At 51.3% G+C, this 16071-nt stretch overlaps 1 protein-coding gene across 1 annotated transcript in view; it reads right to left on the bottom strand.

Annotated features, from left to right (window-relative positions):
• Sdk1 (sidekick cell adhesion molecule 1) overlaps positions 1-16071 on the bottom strand; it is an 886283-nt gene that overhangs the window by 14440 nt on the left and 855772 nt on the right. Inside the window, exons 41-44 of the mRNA XM_027956222.2 lie at positions 12520-12684; positions 10495-10632; positions 7203-7323; positions 3103-3232 (exon numbers count right to left, since the gene is read on the bottom strand). Of these exons, the coding sequence (XP_027812023.2) occupies positions 3103-3232; positions 7203-7323; positions 10495-10632; positions 12520-12684 (554 nt within the window). The remainder of the gene's footprint in view (positions 1-3102; positions 3233-7202; positions 7324-10494; positions 10633-12519; positions 12685-16071) is intronic.

The raw sequence follows: 16071 nt of genomic DNA, 5'->3' as shown, positions 1-16071 counted from the left end.
TTTAGCAAAGGACTCTCCAAAAATGCAGGGCATGTTTTAGCTACCCAGTGGTTCAGGCCCAGTATTCTTAGCTGGGACTTGGGGACCTTAGGTCAAGTGACCTATGAGAGGCTTCAGGGAGGTCCTAGGTAACATTCTATATATAGGTGGGGAGAATGGCTACCCCTTTCATTGGCTTCTGTAAGGAGCCCATGCCCAAAAGATATTTGGAACCTGGAGGTGTATCTGTGTAACATACGGAACCCTCTCAGGTCTTGCCAACGGAGCAGGCAGTTCCCTCATGGGCCCTGGCCTCCCCTGCCACATGACTGTGCCTCAGCAGCTCAGTTCTGAATGGCAGGTGCGGTGGGAAAGACGGAACTTAGAGCCCACTGCTGGACCCAGGTCGTTAGTGTGTGCCTTGGGAACATCCCAAGACCTCTCGTGGCCTCGCTCCTCCTCCGGCTTACAAGGAGATGACAACCTCTGTGCAGAATTCCATTTAGAGTGGATTCCATGTCCCGCCCCCATGCCTTCCCTCTTCCTTCCCCTCCCTCTTCCTGCACACTCACCTCCCTGCTCACACCTGTATGCTCATGTTTCTGTTTAGGTATGTATGCTACCTAAACTCATTCAAGACTCTAATTGCTGCTTTGGTTGTCTATGCTGCGAAATGTAAGATACTGAGACTGTGTGCTCCTCTGGGGGTATTTGTCTAGGCATGCATGGGTGCAGTGAGTATTTAAGTATGTGAGTAGGCATATGTGTTAATGTGTGTATGTGCATGCACATACATGTGCATGAGTGTGCATTTAGGTATGCACATGTATATGCACACATGTGATTTTAGGTGTGTGTGAAGGTGTGTAATGTATTTAGGTATGCATGCATGTATATGTGCACATATGTATTTAGGTATGATTATATATTTAGGCATGCATGTAAGCACTGTGTGTGTGCATGTGGTGTGTATGTATTTGCATGTGTGGCATATGCATGATGTGCAGCCTAGTTCAGGGCCTGGGTGCATTTAGAAATCCTCCATAAAAATCAGCTGAATTTGAATCTCAAAACAGCCCACCCATTTGAGAGAAGTAGACCCAAGGCTTCCATGAGCCCATTCTGAGAATACCTTGATGCACAAACAGTTCAGAATCCATGAATCCAGTTCTGGCTGCTTTAGGACACACCTCCACTGCCCGCACTGGGCTGGGTGGTGATGGAGGGGCAGGGTTAGGCTGAGCTCTGGAGACTAAGGATCTGTGAGCACCCAGTTCCACTTCCTACCTTTGGATGACCTTAGTATCTAAACAGGGAGAACACCCCCCATCATGGGGCTGGTGTGAGCACTAGCTGTAGGAGGTCAAACGTAGCCCATGCTCAGTCCCTCAGGGCAATGCACACCCAGAGCAGGTGAACCATACGCAGTTCCACAACGACAGCCAACATATGTTAGCTGGTGCGGTAGCTACTGATGTCACACACAGTGCCACACTGGAGAGAGTGTCCGGCCAGGAGTTAAGAACAGACTGAGGCAGTTCCCGCAGGTGTGCCTTTCTAGTGGTGCCAGGAAGTCCTGCTAGAAGGCTGTGCTGCTGCTTCCACACATGCTGCTTTTGGGATAAGCAGCTGTGTGTCCTCAGCAGGAGAGGTGGGGTGGGTCAGTTTCTGTAGGATTTTACACGACAGACCCTCAAATTTAGACAAATGCACCTTTTGGGACATCTGTACCACTGCTTGCTGTTTGCCAAGCCCAAGGCAATGATGCAGATGCACACCAGCATCCTTTGTAAACAGAACATGCAAAGTCAAGGCGAGCCAGGCCTCCCTGGCACCCACCTGCTGCCCTCTCAATGGGGTTCATATACAAACCATTTAAAAGAAGCCATTTTATCGAGCCTTGGGGCTCAATAAGGCCTGAATTCAGGTCAAAATGAAGGTGAGACTTATTTTAGATTAAATATTGATTTAGAGTAGGAATGCTGAGAGGTGGGGCAGGCTGTATGCGCAGCAAATGGCTCCCTGATTTTCGCCCCTCTCCAGGCTTGGCATACTTGAAACAAAGCATGTAGGACTCATTCAAGACTCTAATTGATGCTTTGGTTGTCTGGGCTGGTTAATTTAAGATACTGAGGCAGTGCACTCCTCTGGGGGTACATGGAGCCCCTCTCAGAGCACCCCCACAGCAGACCCCCTGGTTGAAGTCCCCTTGTGCCTCAGGGAGCCCTCACACAGGAGACGGGCTCTTCTGGAGAAATGCTGGGTACCCAGACAGAAGCGGAGGAGGCCAGAGATGGGCTCAGGGCCCAGGGCGGGGCTGAAGCTCATCTAGTTCCAAGTGCTCAGTGAGGACAGGAACGAGTCTCCAGCTGGGCTGACCCACCCTGTCACCTGGTCCAGAACTACTGTTCTGCACAAGGAGGCAGGATGAGGGAACTTCTCGGGCAGGATGGGGAGATTTGCTAATACCAGGGAAGAACAGGAAGCAACTGTCTGGCCAGGAACAGGGGCTCCACTTTCTGTCAGTGCTGCAGCTCAGCCCCCTGCACTGTGTCTAGAGACCACCAAGATGTGTGGAAACCTGGGAAATATAGGCTCATGCTGAAAGCAAATGGAAGGCAGCAGGCCTCCAGCTCTGAAGCCCACTTTGGGCAGTTACTGACCCTTGCTGGGCCTTATTCTTCACCAGGGTTGGTCCAATGCTAAGAAGCTCCAGGCCTAGTTAGGACAGAGCTTGTGAGAGTGTCCAGACACCAAGCACAGGGCCTGTTGGGTGGTGCTCTCTCAGCTGACATTGCTTTGCTCTATAGGGCAGCCCCCGAGGAGCGGGAGGAGGGGATACCTGTCTTGCTGATCTCTTACCCCAGGATCTGAGAAGGGAACCTGCTCCCCCAAGAATCTGTCCAGGCATCTGCTCTGCTCAGGCCATATGGGAGGTGCCCATGGGCCACAGCGTGGGCACCTGAACTTGGGCTCTGGCACTTTCTTCATCTGTAAAGTGAGGCTTTGTCCTGTGTTCTTCCTGCCTCAGGGGTGGGCGTGAGACAGAAGGAGGGCCCGGAGGAAGCAGAAGCTTAGTACAAAAGGAGGGAGTGGTGGTCTCTGTCCTGAAGCAACACTGACCTCAGACTCTGATGCATCTGCTGACTTCCCCTTGAGGCTCCCGCCCTCTGTCAGCACGGCACCATTGTACTTGTCACAGATGTCCTCATCTGAGTAGTGCAGGCCACCAGGGCTTGGTCGCGGTGGGGACCTAGGATGAAAGTGGACATGGCAAGTTACCCCTGGGCAAAGACACTCCCCCAAGGCCTCCCAAGATACTGCTGGCCTTGACCATGGAATGGGAGGCAGGCCAGAGCCTGTGCACCACTGTGGCCACCTGGTGATTCTGCAGCCTCTCTTCCTGTGCCTGTCAGCCCAGGGACTGTGCTGGGCCTGGGGCATGGGGTGAGCTGTTCTGTCCCAGAAGATGCTCAAGTGGGTGACACTGTGGCTGGGAGCAAAGACAGAGCAGGTGCTTGGTGCTGTGGCGAGCAGGGGACGGAAGCCATGGGGAATGGTCTGACCTGCCAAGCTGGAGGTGCCCGAGAAGTGAGCCCTAGCTGGTATCCTGGGTTGGGTCAGGGTGGAGGGAAGGTTGCTATGGCATTTGTCCTCTGTGGTGGGCAGAATCCTAAGGTGGTCCCCATCCCTGCCCCCTGGGTCATCTGTCTCCTCAAGTATGGGCAGGGCCTGTGATGTGCTTCTAACCAGTGTAATACGTGGAAGGAGAGGGGTGTTGTGCTGGGATCAGGTTATGGAATATGGAAAAGGTGAGGGTTGTCTCTCCCACCCCTCTCAGGACCACATGAGGTTAAATGATACTGGAAATAGAGAGTCTTCCTGGCCTCGCACCAGCCAATGGCAAGAAGAAGCCGGGGCCCTTGGTCACAGGGCCCGTTGGAATGCGTTCTACTGAGAGTCTGAGTGAGTGGGGAAGAAGATATTGCCTAGCCCAGGCTACAGATGAGAACACCGTCCTGACTATACCAGGATTGTAGCCCCTGGGAACCCAGCAGAGGGCCAGCAGAGCCAGGTCCAAAGTCCTCCCCCACAGAAACTGTGAGGCAGTAAATGTGTGTTGGTTTAAGCAGTTACATTTGTCACCAGCAATAGAAAACAAACACAGCCTCAGCCCTCACCTCCTGGTGACTATCATCTTGTGACTGAGTAAAAGCCCAGACTGCTCTACAGATGGAGAAGTCACCACTTGGGAACTCAGAGCACAAATCGATCCGTCTTTAAATGCAGCAGGGCTGAGCACAGCCTACTGCCCCAGGCCTGTTCAGGGACTTGCTAGTTTGTGATCACCAGACAGGCAGAGTGTACTGCCCATGTCCTCGAGGGGCGTGTCCTCATGTCCAGGACTCTCATGTTAGGAGGACAGAGTGCAGAGCCAGGTGGTGGTTGCAGATGGGGTGACCTTTGTCTCCCAGAGGTTAAAGTAACCCTGGTGATCAAGCAAGGAGAAGCCACTGTCCAGGAAGCCAGGCGCTGAGAAGACGAGGCGTGTGGTGGGGGGGAACCCTGGTTTTATGCATAGCTACTGCCTCCTTCAGGTTGGCTCTGTCTCATTTTTTTTCAGAAAAGGCTCAGGGAAGGCCCAAAGGCCTCCTTCCTTTCCACTTCAAAGATAATTTATTTTTGGAAAGACTTCATTTGTCATATAACCATTTGGGTAAATCATTTTTCCCTCATACTGTGCTATATACCCAGTCCTTTTTTATTTTTTAAACATTTTTTTAGTTGTAGATGAACACACAGTGTCTCTATTGATTTTTATGTGGTGCTGAAGATCGAACCCAATGCCTCACACATTTGAAGCAAACGCTTTACCACTGAGCTACAGCCCCAGCCCCATACCCAGTCCTTTTTATCTTTTAATTGAGGATAGAATCTCACTAAGTTGCTGAGGCTGGCTTTGAACTTGCATTCCTCCTGCCTCAGTCTCCTGAGAAGCAGGACTCACAGGCTTATGTCACTGTGCCTAGTTCCATTTGGGTAAATCTTTTAATCTAAGGTGTCTTCTCACAAAGAAGTGGGCACCACAACATAAACAAAGAGACGGGAACTAATCATGCCACACTTAAGGTACCTTGGACCTGATGCTGGAGGACCGAGGCCCAGCAGCCCTACCTGTCCAAGGGTCTGCACCCTTTTGGAGCCCCATGGACAGGCAGACCTGCCCCAGGATCCTTCTGTTGCATTTGGGACTTCAGACTAGAAAGGTGATGGTAAAGAGCCAAACTTTTTTTTTTTTTTGTCTTGGTTTTAGTTTGTTCTTGGTTTCCAGAAGCTTCAGGATGATTTGCATGGACCCTTTCAGGAAGTCCAGGACGCTGCCTGGAGCCAGTTGACATGGATGCCTGAGCCAACCCAGTGAGTGCCATCGGAATGCCACGGCTGCAGGTCAACGGGGCTGAGGGCTTGGGCTCCCATCAGACCACCCAGAGGCTGTGCCCAGGCACTGTCTGAGCTAAGAAGGATCAATTGAAATATGAAAATGTGACCTTGGAGATATGGACTTAGAGCTTAGAGATAGCCACTAAACATGCTGGAGAGAGAGATGCTCTGTGGCCCATCCATCATGTCCCAGATCCATGGCCTGTAGGCCTACCCAGGTCTGCTCATGAGAGGCCCTCACAGTCCCGAGCTTCTGGGACACTTCCTGGCTGGGAGGCTAGTGGTGCCCCTCTGCCCAAGGCTTCCTCACCAACCGGGGGAGCTCCGACCTGGCTATCCAGCCATCCCAACAGCATCCCTGGAGTTACCTGCAGGCTCTCGTTCTACTAATACGAGACTGATTTCTCCCTGTTACAGGAACCCTCGGGGAAATAAATCTCTGTGGGTTGAGATCTTCCCACTTCACCACAAAATAATTTTTTTGGGAGGAATCATATGACTTAATAAACCAGACCGCTGTCTGTCCTGGGGCCACGTGCTTCAAAGCTACGAGCCTCTCTTAGGAGCCTGAAGACAGATCGCAGCAAAGGAGCAGAGCATGTAATATTTTAAAATTCTGTGTGACGAGTCCCTCTTGGTCTTGAAATTATGTGATTGCTTTTCCATAATTCTGTGACAATTCTGTGAGCTTGCCTCTCAGTAGACAAGTGGAGTGAAAGATGTGACCAGACATCACCACTCACTCCTACTTCCTGCCCTAGGAGAGCAATATGGCGGGTGGCAGTCTGCTCTGCTGGGACTGGCCTCCAGGGTGCTGGCCAAGAGCCAATGGCAGGTGGGAGACCCACTGGCTGCCTGCCTCCTCCAAAAGCTGAGGGCCTCTGTAATCTCTGGCCTTAGCACCCTTCCAGCAATTTGAGTGTCCCAAACAGGCAGAGGACAGGAACCACCGAGGCTACCTGTGGGCGATGCTTGCTACAAGAGCTTTTGCAGAAGGGAAAGCAGCTGTGTGAAGGGAAATAGAGACCTTTACTCTGCCTGATGGTATGTGATGTTTTTGCAATAAAAGCCAATCCCCGTGGAGCCAGGCCCAGAAAGAGGAGGCCCCTCATGCTGCTGGGCATGGGTAAGACCCTGCGAGTCTGCTCCAGGAGGACATCTCCAGGTGTCTTGTTTTTTCTACCAGACTGTCAAGACCAGAAGACCAGGCTCTACAAGTCAAGCAGGTCAAGGTTATCCTGCTCATCTCTGGGGAACTTACTTCCTGCTGAAACTGGGAAAAGGATACGAGGGAAGAGGTCACTCTTGAGTGAGTGGGAGGTCACTTTTGCTGTTTTCCTGCACACATCTGAAATGGCCATTTGCATTGCAGGAAATCGTGGAATCCATCAAATGACAAAAGCAACCACTTCCCCTCTAGGACATGCATGAGCCTGCTGCAGCCCGTGTGACTCCCCTGAACTAGGCACTCCCGATCAGAGTTTCCCACTAAGTGACGGGGAAGGCTAACCTGGTGACTTTCAGGTGCCCTAGTCTTGGGCCTCCACACCTGAGGTCCCACCTCTTTTTCATATCCCTGAAAATGCACTGGAAACTTCTCTCACCCTCTGAAACCTTACCCCTGCCAGAGCCAATGTACCCTGGGGTCTTGGAATCATGCCTGTTGTGGGGTTATGCTCGGCTTTCTGGACCAGCACAGGGGGACTCAGTGGAAATCTGTGGGCATGCCCTGGACCAGCACCCAGCCCTGGCTGACCCAGGCCTACCTGTTGCCTCCTTACCTGGTCCCATTTTTCTTGGAGAAGGTGCTCTTGACATTGAGGTGGCGACTGTTGAGCTCCAGGGCAGCAAATCCTCCATTATCCAGGGTCACAGATTCCTCCATGTTGGAGATGCTCTTACCTAAAGCCCCACAAGGAAAGTGAGCACAGCTTTACTAGCCTGCCAACCATGGCCACACCAAGCCACACAGTCAAGGTCAGGAGTGCCTGCGGTCCTGCTAGATGCTTTAGCTCTGGAGGCAGGTACAGCTGAGCTGGGAGCATGGCTATGTATCAAATGCTGTGCTGCAGCAAAATGACAATATTAGCATTTCAGTGTTTATTTTGCCTGATACCAAAATACCAGTTTACTGGCTGATATTTTATGAAAATGTGCTTAGAATGCATAAATTTATTAAAGTCAGGGAAGTTAAATACTTAATAAATTTCAAAATAAAAAATGCACAGTCATATAAAAAAACAGGAAGTTAAAGGGAAATGTATATGGGTATTGTAGCTAAAGAAAGGGCACAGGATCTTTTTAATTAAGTAAGAAAAATGCTCCCAGATGGACAGCAGTGCTGGTGGTGTGTCACTGAATCAGTGAACCAACGGTATACTTTTAAAAAAGTAAATTTACTAATACACACCAGAACATATTAGCAGATGAAATGAACGCGGGTGAAGGAAACCAAACCACATGGCCTCCCTTCTCGTTGGCCATGGGAGCCCCGGTCCTCATGCCTGTCATGAACTTGGCCTGTTCTGTGCCTGTCCCCTTCATCAGCCCCGAGGCCCTGATCCTAGGCAGGCTCACCCCTCCGCGCTCTCCTGATTGCTCGGGCTGGAAGTCCCTTCCCCAGCTCCTCTGGCCTGCTCACCCCTTGCTCCAGGTGGGGGCAAATGTTTCCGTGGTTTGAATAATTTGTCCCCTGAGCCTCTTGATGAAATTTAATCCCCATTATGGGATATTAAGAGGTGGGGCCAGGTGGGACCTCTAAGAAGGAATTAAGTCTGACCTTATGAGTGGATTAATCCATTCATCTGATGGATGGATTAATGAGTTATCTGAGAGTGAGTGTGCTCTGAAAGTCAGGTTCCCCAGGTCTCTTGTGTGCTCCCTGTCTCACACTATGTGATGCCCTGTACCACCTTGGGACTCTGCCAAAAAGGCAGTTGTCACCAGATATGTCTCTGGACCTTGGACCAGAACCCTGAGCCAAAGTGAACTTCTCTTCTTTATAACCCGCCCAGTCTGTGGTATAGTGTAATTAACAACAGAAAACGGACTGAGACAGATGTTGTGAAACCAGCTGGCTCCCTCCCCAGTCCCCAGAGCACCCTCCTCTCCCCACACCTGCATCCCTACAGACCCCATCCCGAGCTAGCCCGCCTGGGGGACTTTTGCAGGAGGACGTTTGCTTGTTCCTTAGATCGCCTTCTGCCTTCCCTCATTGCACTGAGGCACAGACTTCATCTGTTCTGTCCCCCACCACTCTGCTGGCCCTAGGGTGGAGCCCGTGTGCAAACCAGGGCATGGCAGCTACGTGTTAACCCTGGCAGGCTCCTCTCCACGGGGCCCCTGGCATCCTCTACCTGTCGCGCTGCTCTGTGAGCCACAGAGAAACGGACAAGCGCAGAGCAGCACATGGAGAAAAACTTGCCCGTGAGTGGAGATTTGGGTTGGGGGGGGGCAGGAGAGGACCATAATCAGAAAGGAACACAGCCGCGGGTGGCATCTTGGGGAGTGCCCACAGGTAGGAGTGTGAGTGACACCCGGCGGGCTTGGCTTAGGTTCTGCGTGTCTCCTGGGCAGGGAGGGTAGACAGGCCTGGAGACAAGCTTGTCTTTTTTCCTCGGCTTCAATTATGATGTTAAATTAATACTCCAGGGTGAGGCTGGGTATCAGAAGCTGCAGGTCAGATCTGTCTTTTTAAGTCTGCTTTCCAGATGGAGAAGGAGGGTGAAAAGCAGGGAGATTTTCTATGCGCCACACATAGGATTCTGTAATAGCATTAACTCAGTAAAATGACATGCCATTCATACATTGTAAATCCCATAGGAATAAAATCTGATTTACAGACACTTGTTAGAAGTGAATTTATACAGAAAAAAATAAATCCTTTCTTTGAAGGATGAATTGCTTAACTTTACCAAAGCAAATGGTAAGGTGTTGTAGGTGCCCAGTTGTATTAACCCCTTCAGAGTCAGGATGGACACTGCAGATGGCTGGATAAGGATGTTCTGGGCCCTGCTCCTCAGCCCAGGGGCCCGTGGGTTGGGCTATTTTTAAGAGCGCCTCATCAGGGACTTCTAGAAGGACCACTGACGGGAAACCTCCAGTGACAGAGCCAGGCTTAGAAAGAGGCCCAGTCCAGCTGGAGTCTGAGTGTCAGAGGCCCGTCAGCTCCTTGGGCTCAGCTGGAGGACGCTGGCTGGGACAGGAACAGGCACCAAGCTCAGCCGTTTTCTGGTGATGCAAAGAAGCGGCCTCACTAGTAATTATGAGAACTTTTTAAAATTGAGGAGAGCAAACTCACAAAGTGCCCCAGTCTTCAGCGTTTGGTGTGCGGGCTTCTCACTGTGTGAACACCCTCTGTGAAGAGCGTCCTCTGCACTCTCCTGTCTGCACCTCTGCACAGAGAAGCCCTGGAGGACGTGTACTCTTCCCAATGCTCCCACCCCCACAGGAATGGGGCCACCCAGGGTGTCCTCTGGGCCTGGCCTACTGTGTCCATTTGTTGGCTTCTCTGATAAAGTGCATGCCCTGCACCAGCGGGGAGCACATGCTGGGGGCGTCACAGTGAAATGGCCCTTGGAGGGCTCAAAGCAGGACCAGGGGACATAAGACAAGGCCCCAGCTCAGGTCCAGGAGAAGGGAATTCCAGGGGAACATTTCCGTAACAGCCACAAGACACCCCAACAGTCGAGATGTCCAGTCCATTGTTCTCCTTATAGTGGACTCTATAATACTGATTCACATCCTCTCTAAACATTTAAAAACACAGAGCATCTGAGCAACGCTCAGAGGAGGGAACCGTGACCCTGGGAACCAAGTGAGTGCCAAATGCCCCCATCACAGCATCCAAGGCACATGGCTGATCTGCAGGGGGCCAGGTCCTGAGCTATTGCCTGCCTCAACTTGCTGCCTCCAGAAAGCAGACCCACGGCATCTGCCTCGGCCACAACAGCCCCAATGCAGTGGAAAGGTGGATAGTGGCACAGCAGGTCCGGAGGAGGAGACCCGAGGTCACCCCCTAGCTCAGGGGCACCGGGGACATTGGGAGTGGGGAAGGTGGAGGGGACATCGCACCTGCGCCGCAGTTCTTGTACTTCTTGCTCTGTCCGTGCAGCACCAGGGCGAACACTACCAGCAGGACGATGATCAGGCTGGAGAGAGCCATCACCAGCAGGAACCACCACTCCTCATAGAACGGGGCTTCCACTTTGGCTGTGGGAAAGACACAAACACGCAGTGACAGCGACAGAAACCTCGGATGCAGCGGTCCTGCCAGAACCAGGCGAGGAGGACATTGTAGATGACGTGAATCACAGACAAGACATGGCCACTGTCCAGTGTGGGCTACTGTCCCCTTCCCTGTGGGACCCGCTCAGGCAGCAGCCACCTCTCCCCCCACAGCAGGCTTTGGGACCTAAGCTGCTGCAATTTTCTGCCTTTTCAGTGAGGGAGTCAGGCTCAGGGCTCCTCCCACCTGAGACGCCTCTGTCCTTGCCTTGCCCATCAAAACTACCATCATGCCTCTCCTCTTAATGTCACCTGCTTAAAAATGTTGGCTTAGCTGGGCGCAGTGTGCACACCTGTAATCCCAGCAGCTCAGGAGGCTGAGGCAGGAGGATTGCAAGTTCAAGGCTGGCATCAGCAATTTAGTGAGGCCCTAACCAATTTAGTGAGACCCTGCCTTAAAATAAAAAATACAAAGAACTGGGGATGTAGCTTAGAAGTAAAGTACCTCTGGGTTCAATCCCTAGTACCAAAAAAAAAAAAAAAAAAAGTTGGGTTAAGGTGAGGCCCTGCTTCCCTTCCTGGGTGAGGCTTCTTTCCCACCAGCCCACCTCCTTACCCCACATGTTCCTCACCGTCTCTCCCCAGCACGGAGGCAACTGTGTCCCAGATCCACTCTTTATATCGCCACCAGAGAGATCTGCCCAAGATGGAAATGAGTTGTCCCCCAGATTCTCAAGGGCTCCCCATTAGCTCCAGATTTGAGCCTGCTCCTGCCCAGCTCAGGATTCACCCACACCTGCACTCACCTTTCCTCACAGGGCCTCACTAGGCGCATCTGTCTGTCTGTCTACAGCTTGGCCGCCTTTGCTGGACTACGTCCCTAAGGGCTGGCCCTGTGTTTTATTTATTTATTGCCTTCAGGAAAACTGAGCTGGATTACCAGCTCCAGTTTTAGATTTGATTTTGAGAAATGAATAGAAAAGGTTTTGTGTAAAATCTGCTTTGGAAAAGGAAACCCCTCTTTCCTTGGTGTCACTGTTTGCTAAGATCAGGAAAATGGGAACTGGCTTCTTGGGGGGCCGGCTGGCCCCAGGGCCCCACTTGGTGCCCTCCAGCAGCCCCTCCAGAAGAGTAGGTCCAGGCCTCCAGAGCCCTCAAGTAGGGAGCCTCTCACAGGCAGAGCCCAGGGTCTGCCTCAGCTGCCCACATTCACAGACAACACATCTACCTCCCATGAACTACCTCCCGGGAGAATGAAGGCCCTGCGCACACTGGGAATAAAGGGGAATCGACTCTGGATAACATGACACCACAGGGTTTCTTAGGAAATGACAGTATTTTGAATCCAAAAGCTATAAGCAGGTTTTCAGGCTGTGCATTCAATGCTCCTCATAAAAAGTCCAACAACTCCCCAGAGGGCCACCCAGAGTGGCCAGGGTGGGCCTGACTCCAGCACAGGCAGGAAAGAGGGGACCAGGGGGTTCTCACAGCAGGCAGGATCCCTGTGGGCATGGCGGGGGTCCTGATGTGATGAGGCTCCATGTTGACAGAGGCTGGCTTCTCTGAAGGATGTCACTGGCCTACTGTGGGCCAGGGGGCAGCCGTGGCCAGCATTTGGACACAGTGGAATCTCAAAGAAATGCTCCCTCAAGCCCCACGGAGGAGGCTGAGGCCCAGTCCCCGGGAAGGCAGAGCCAGCCATCAGCTGTGGGCAGGGACCCGCATCAGCTTTTCATGGATGGACCAAATAGACCTTTGCCACACAGTTGCGGGGTGCCACAGGAGCTCAGGCCTGCCCTCTTCCTGTCATCAATGGACACGGGGTTCCAATTCTTCCTCATTTCCCTCTGGCTCCCTGGAAGGGGTCCCCACCTGATACTGCCGTGGAGGGACTGCTGGGCTCCCCATAGCCAGCCTTGTTCACAGCCACCACCCGGAACTCATAGGTCACTCCTTGCCGGAGCTTGTCCAGGCTGACGGTGTAGGACGTGGCACTCCGGGGAATGTCCTTCACAAACATGTCCCACAGGCCTTCATCTGCAAGAGGGACAGTAAAACAGCAGAGGTGAGTCTGCTTCTCTCCCAGATATGAAGCCCAGGCACCCGGAAGCCACTCCGGCCTGGCTGACCAGCCCAAGCCGCCTGCTCTGGATGCCCATGCGGTGTCAGGGGTTAGAGAGTCACATGGGGAGGTGGGAGGGACACCTGCTGCGTTTCCATTCCAGGACCCCCCGACGCCCCCTCTGGATTCCCCAGATCCCCTCCTCGGGGTCTCTGCTTCTTCTAGCTTGCTGCGCGGTCACTCTCGTGATGCTCTCCGGCTGGTACCTGTGCAGCTGGGGTGTCCACCTGCATCCAGCCAAGGGGTCACCGTGGGAACCGTAAGCCCCGCCTCTCTCCCAGAGGCTGCTGGCTCTGTGGCAGTCCCCAGCCCAGAGCTGTAGCTGCGGAGGTGGCTTAACTATCCCCGTTCTGCTGCCTCCTCCTTTACAGCCAAGGGCTAAGAAGGTGGCTGGGCAGAGATGCTAGGATTGTGGGGTCCACACACAGGGTGACCACCTGCCAGTCCTGCCCTCATCCTGGACGGTGGCCCCTGGCTTCTGACCTGAAGGACACCTCCAAAGCATGCAGAGCCCCACTGAGGCCAAGCATCCTTTGGAGTCACTATAGCAGCAAACCCGCCTGGCACTCACATAGGTCTCTCTGTTCCATGCTCAGGTGCTGCCTGATGTAAGTATAACTTTTTGGAAAATACATTGAATTTCAGCACCTTTTCCCACAGCAGCATTATTCACAGTAGTCCAAAAGGTGCCCAGGGATGATGAACTGACAAGCAGAATGTGGCACACAAAGAACTATTACTTAGCCTTGAAAAGGAAGGCTGACACATGTTACAACAGGATGGGCCCAGAGGACATGGGGCTGAGTGTATAAGCTAGACGCAGAAGATGAAAGCTGATTCCACTCTGTGAGGTCCTGAAGCAGTCAAACCGGAGAGAGAAAGTAGCACAGAGGCTGTCGAGGGCTGGAGGAGGGGGCAGGGAGTCAGTGTTTAATGGGGACAGAGTTTCAGCTCGGGAAGATGAAGAGTCTTGGGCAGATGGACAGTAGCGATGGCTGAACAACATGAATGTATTTAAGGACATGGAACTGTACACTCAAAAATGGCTAAATGTTATGCATATTTTGCCACAGTTAAAAAAAAAAGCCAGAAAATCTGTAGAGAGGACGGAAGAAGTAAATGGGTCTGGTCTGAGACATACACCAACAGAGCAAAGATGTGATCAGTGGAATCCACCATCATAAAACCAACGACCCTACAGCATCATGGCTAAAAGGTTGAAATGTAGAACTAGACAGCCTTGGAGCAAAGCCTGGCCCCACTCACCGGCTGTGTAACTTTAGGCAGAGTTCTTGACCTCTCTGTGCTTTATCTGTAAAATGGTGATAACAAAGTACCTACATCATAGGTTGCCTTGAGGATTAAACAAGTCATTATTTATAAACTGCTTAGAACAGTGCCTCACACATAGTAAGCACTACATGAGTGTTTGTAAAATAGAATATAAATTTACTCCCTAAGGAGGTTGTTTGCTAAAAGGTGGGCTCAGAGCCCAAAATGTTCATTTGAAGTAGCAATCCTTCACAAATTATATTTTCTTTTATAGGTACAGGTAGGAGAAACTTTAAATAGCAGGAGATCTGTGGAGGAAGGGCCCATTTGAATATGCATGCCCATGCGCTGACAGCTTTATGGGCCCCGAGGGCGATCTGAAAACCAGCGCATCCAGAAGCTGGAGTGCAGACATGCTCGGATGGACCAGCCCCACGGTAAACAAGAGGAGATTGCCAGGTGGAAGTCTCTGTTTGCAGAGGATTTATAGTTTGCCCAACTAAGTCCTTACAGTCACAGGTTAATGAAGGAGAGATGTGAATGATTTTAAAGATGCACGTCCCGGAACAGGCAGGAAGGAGGAACAGTGGTGATCTGCTTCTAAATACCCACATTTATAGTTGCTGCTCATGGAGACACCCATTACCAGGAACACCACCCAAATGGCAAGCTCTAGCTTAAGGTCTCTGTGTTGTTGTTTTTTCCTCCACTTAGAACACTGCAGCTGGCCCATGCTATGGTTGTTGGATGCGGTTTACTCTGAACAGCCTCTCCTGGGCCTGGGGACCTCCACCCTCCTCCTTCACCCACAGACATTCCCAGGCCCATTCTGTGGCTAGGCCCTGCTTCGCCCTCAGTGCACAGTCTACGGCAGGGGAAGGGGAAGACACAAGACCCTGTCACCCTCTCAGTCTCACCTTTTTGAAGCCACCCTGAACCGACCCTGACCCCGACTCTAAGAAGGGATGGCTGCTCCCTGTCCACGGGTCTCCAGAGCATGGATCACATTTACCTGCCTGTCTATACACAGGGCTCTTGAGTTTTTCAAGAGTTCAGTAAGTATCTGTCGCTCTCATCCATCCACCCACTCACCCACCCATCCTCGTGTCCTGGGTCCCTCTGGGGCCTCGACCGTGCAGGCTTTGGGTAATGACACACCATTTCACTTAGTGTTTATTAGAAGCAAGTCACTGCTCCAAGGGCCTTGAATGTGGATTCAATTGTGGAAGGTTTTTCCTCTTAAAAAATAATTTTATGCTATAAGAGACCAAAGACAAAAATACAGACTTATAAGCCAAGTATTGTTTAAATCCACTGAAATTAAGGCAGCAGGAGCGTGAAAGATGCCCTCAGAGTGCTCCAAGGCCCAGGCGCCTCTGGAATGGGATTTTCCAGTATCTTCTGCATTAATGCTTTGTGACTGCCAGGGGAGAAAAATGATCCCCTCCTCCACCATCACCTGGAGGCCACATTTTATTTTAAGTGCTCCATCATAGCTCCAGGAAGTGTGTGCATTTTTTATAAAAACATTTTGAAATATTGATACAGAATCTCAACACTGAACGATTTATTTAGGGATCCATTTACACTCAGAAATGGGGGGGCATGTCATACCAGAATAATTTCTTTCTGAATTAATAGAAGAAAATGTTCACTTTTATTCTGCTTAATTCTGCCTTTCCAAAATTAGCCTGTTCAGCATTTTATACTTCAGTTATAATTCACTGAGCTATTTATCCACATCAATATTTACACCGTGATCATGAGTGGAAACGAAAAATTTGGCAGTTGTTAACGCATCCACTCTTTCTCAACTGTGGGTTGTTTTTCTCATTTGTATTGTGTTACTAAATATCTCAATAAATCAATGATGGAGAAAAGTATCTCTACAAATTAGCAGGAAAAATAACATTATGGAACTATTAGCAATAATGAGATTTGTGCAGCTGATTTCCATGTAGCAGGAGGACTCCGGTGCCTGGACTTTCAACTCAATCAACCCTGGAGAGGACAGCAGGTTGGGAGAGAAT

The sequence above is a fragment of the Marmota flaviventris genome, chromosome 19, assembly GCF_047511675.1.
Source record: "Marmota flaviventris isolate mMarFla1 chromosome 19, mMarFla1.hap1, whole genome shotgun sequence".
Classification (NCBI taxonomy): Eukaryota; Metazoa; Chordata; class Mammalia; order Rodentia; family Sciuridae; genus Marmota; species Marmota flaviventris.
This window is presented reverse-complemented; position numbering and strand designations above follow the sequence as displayed.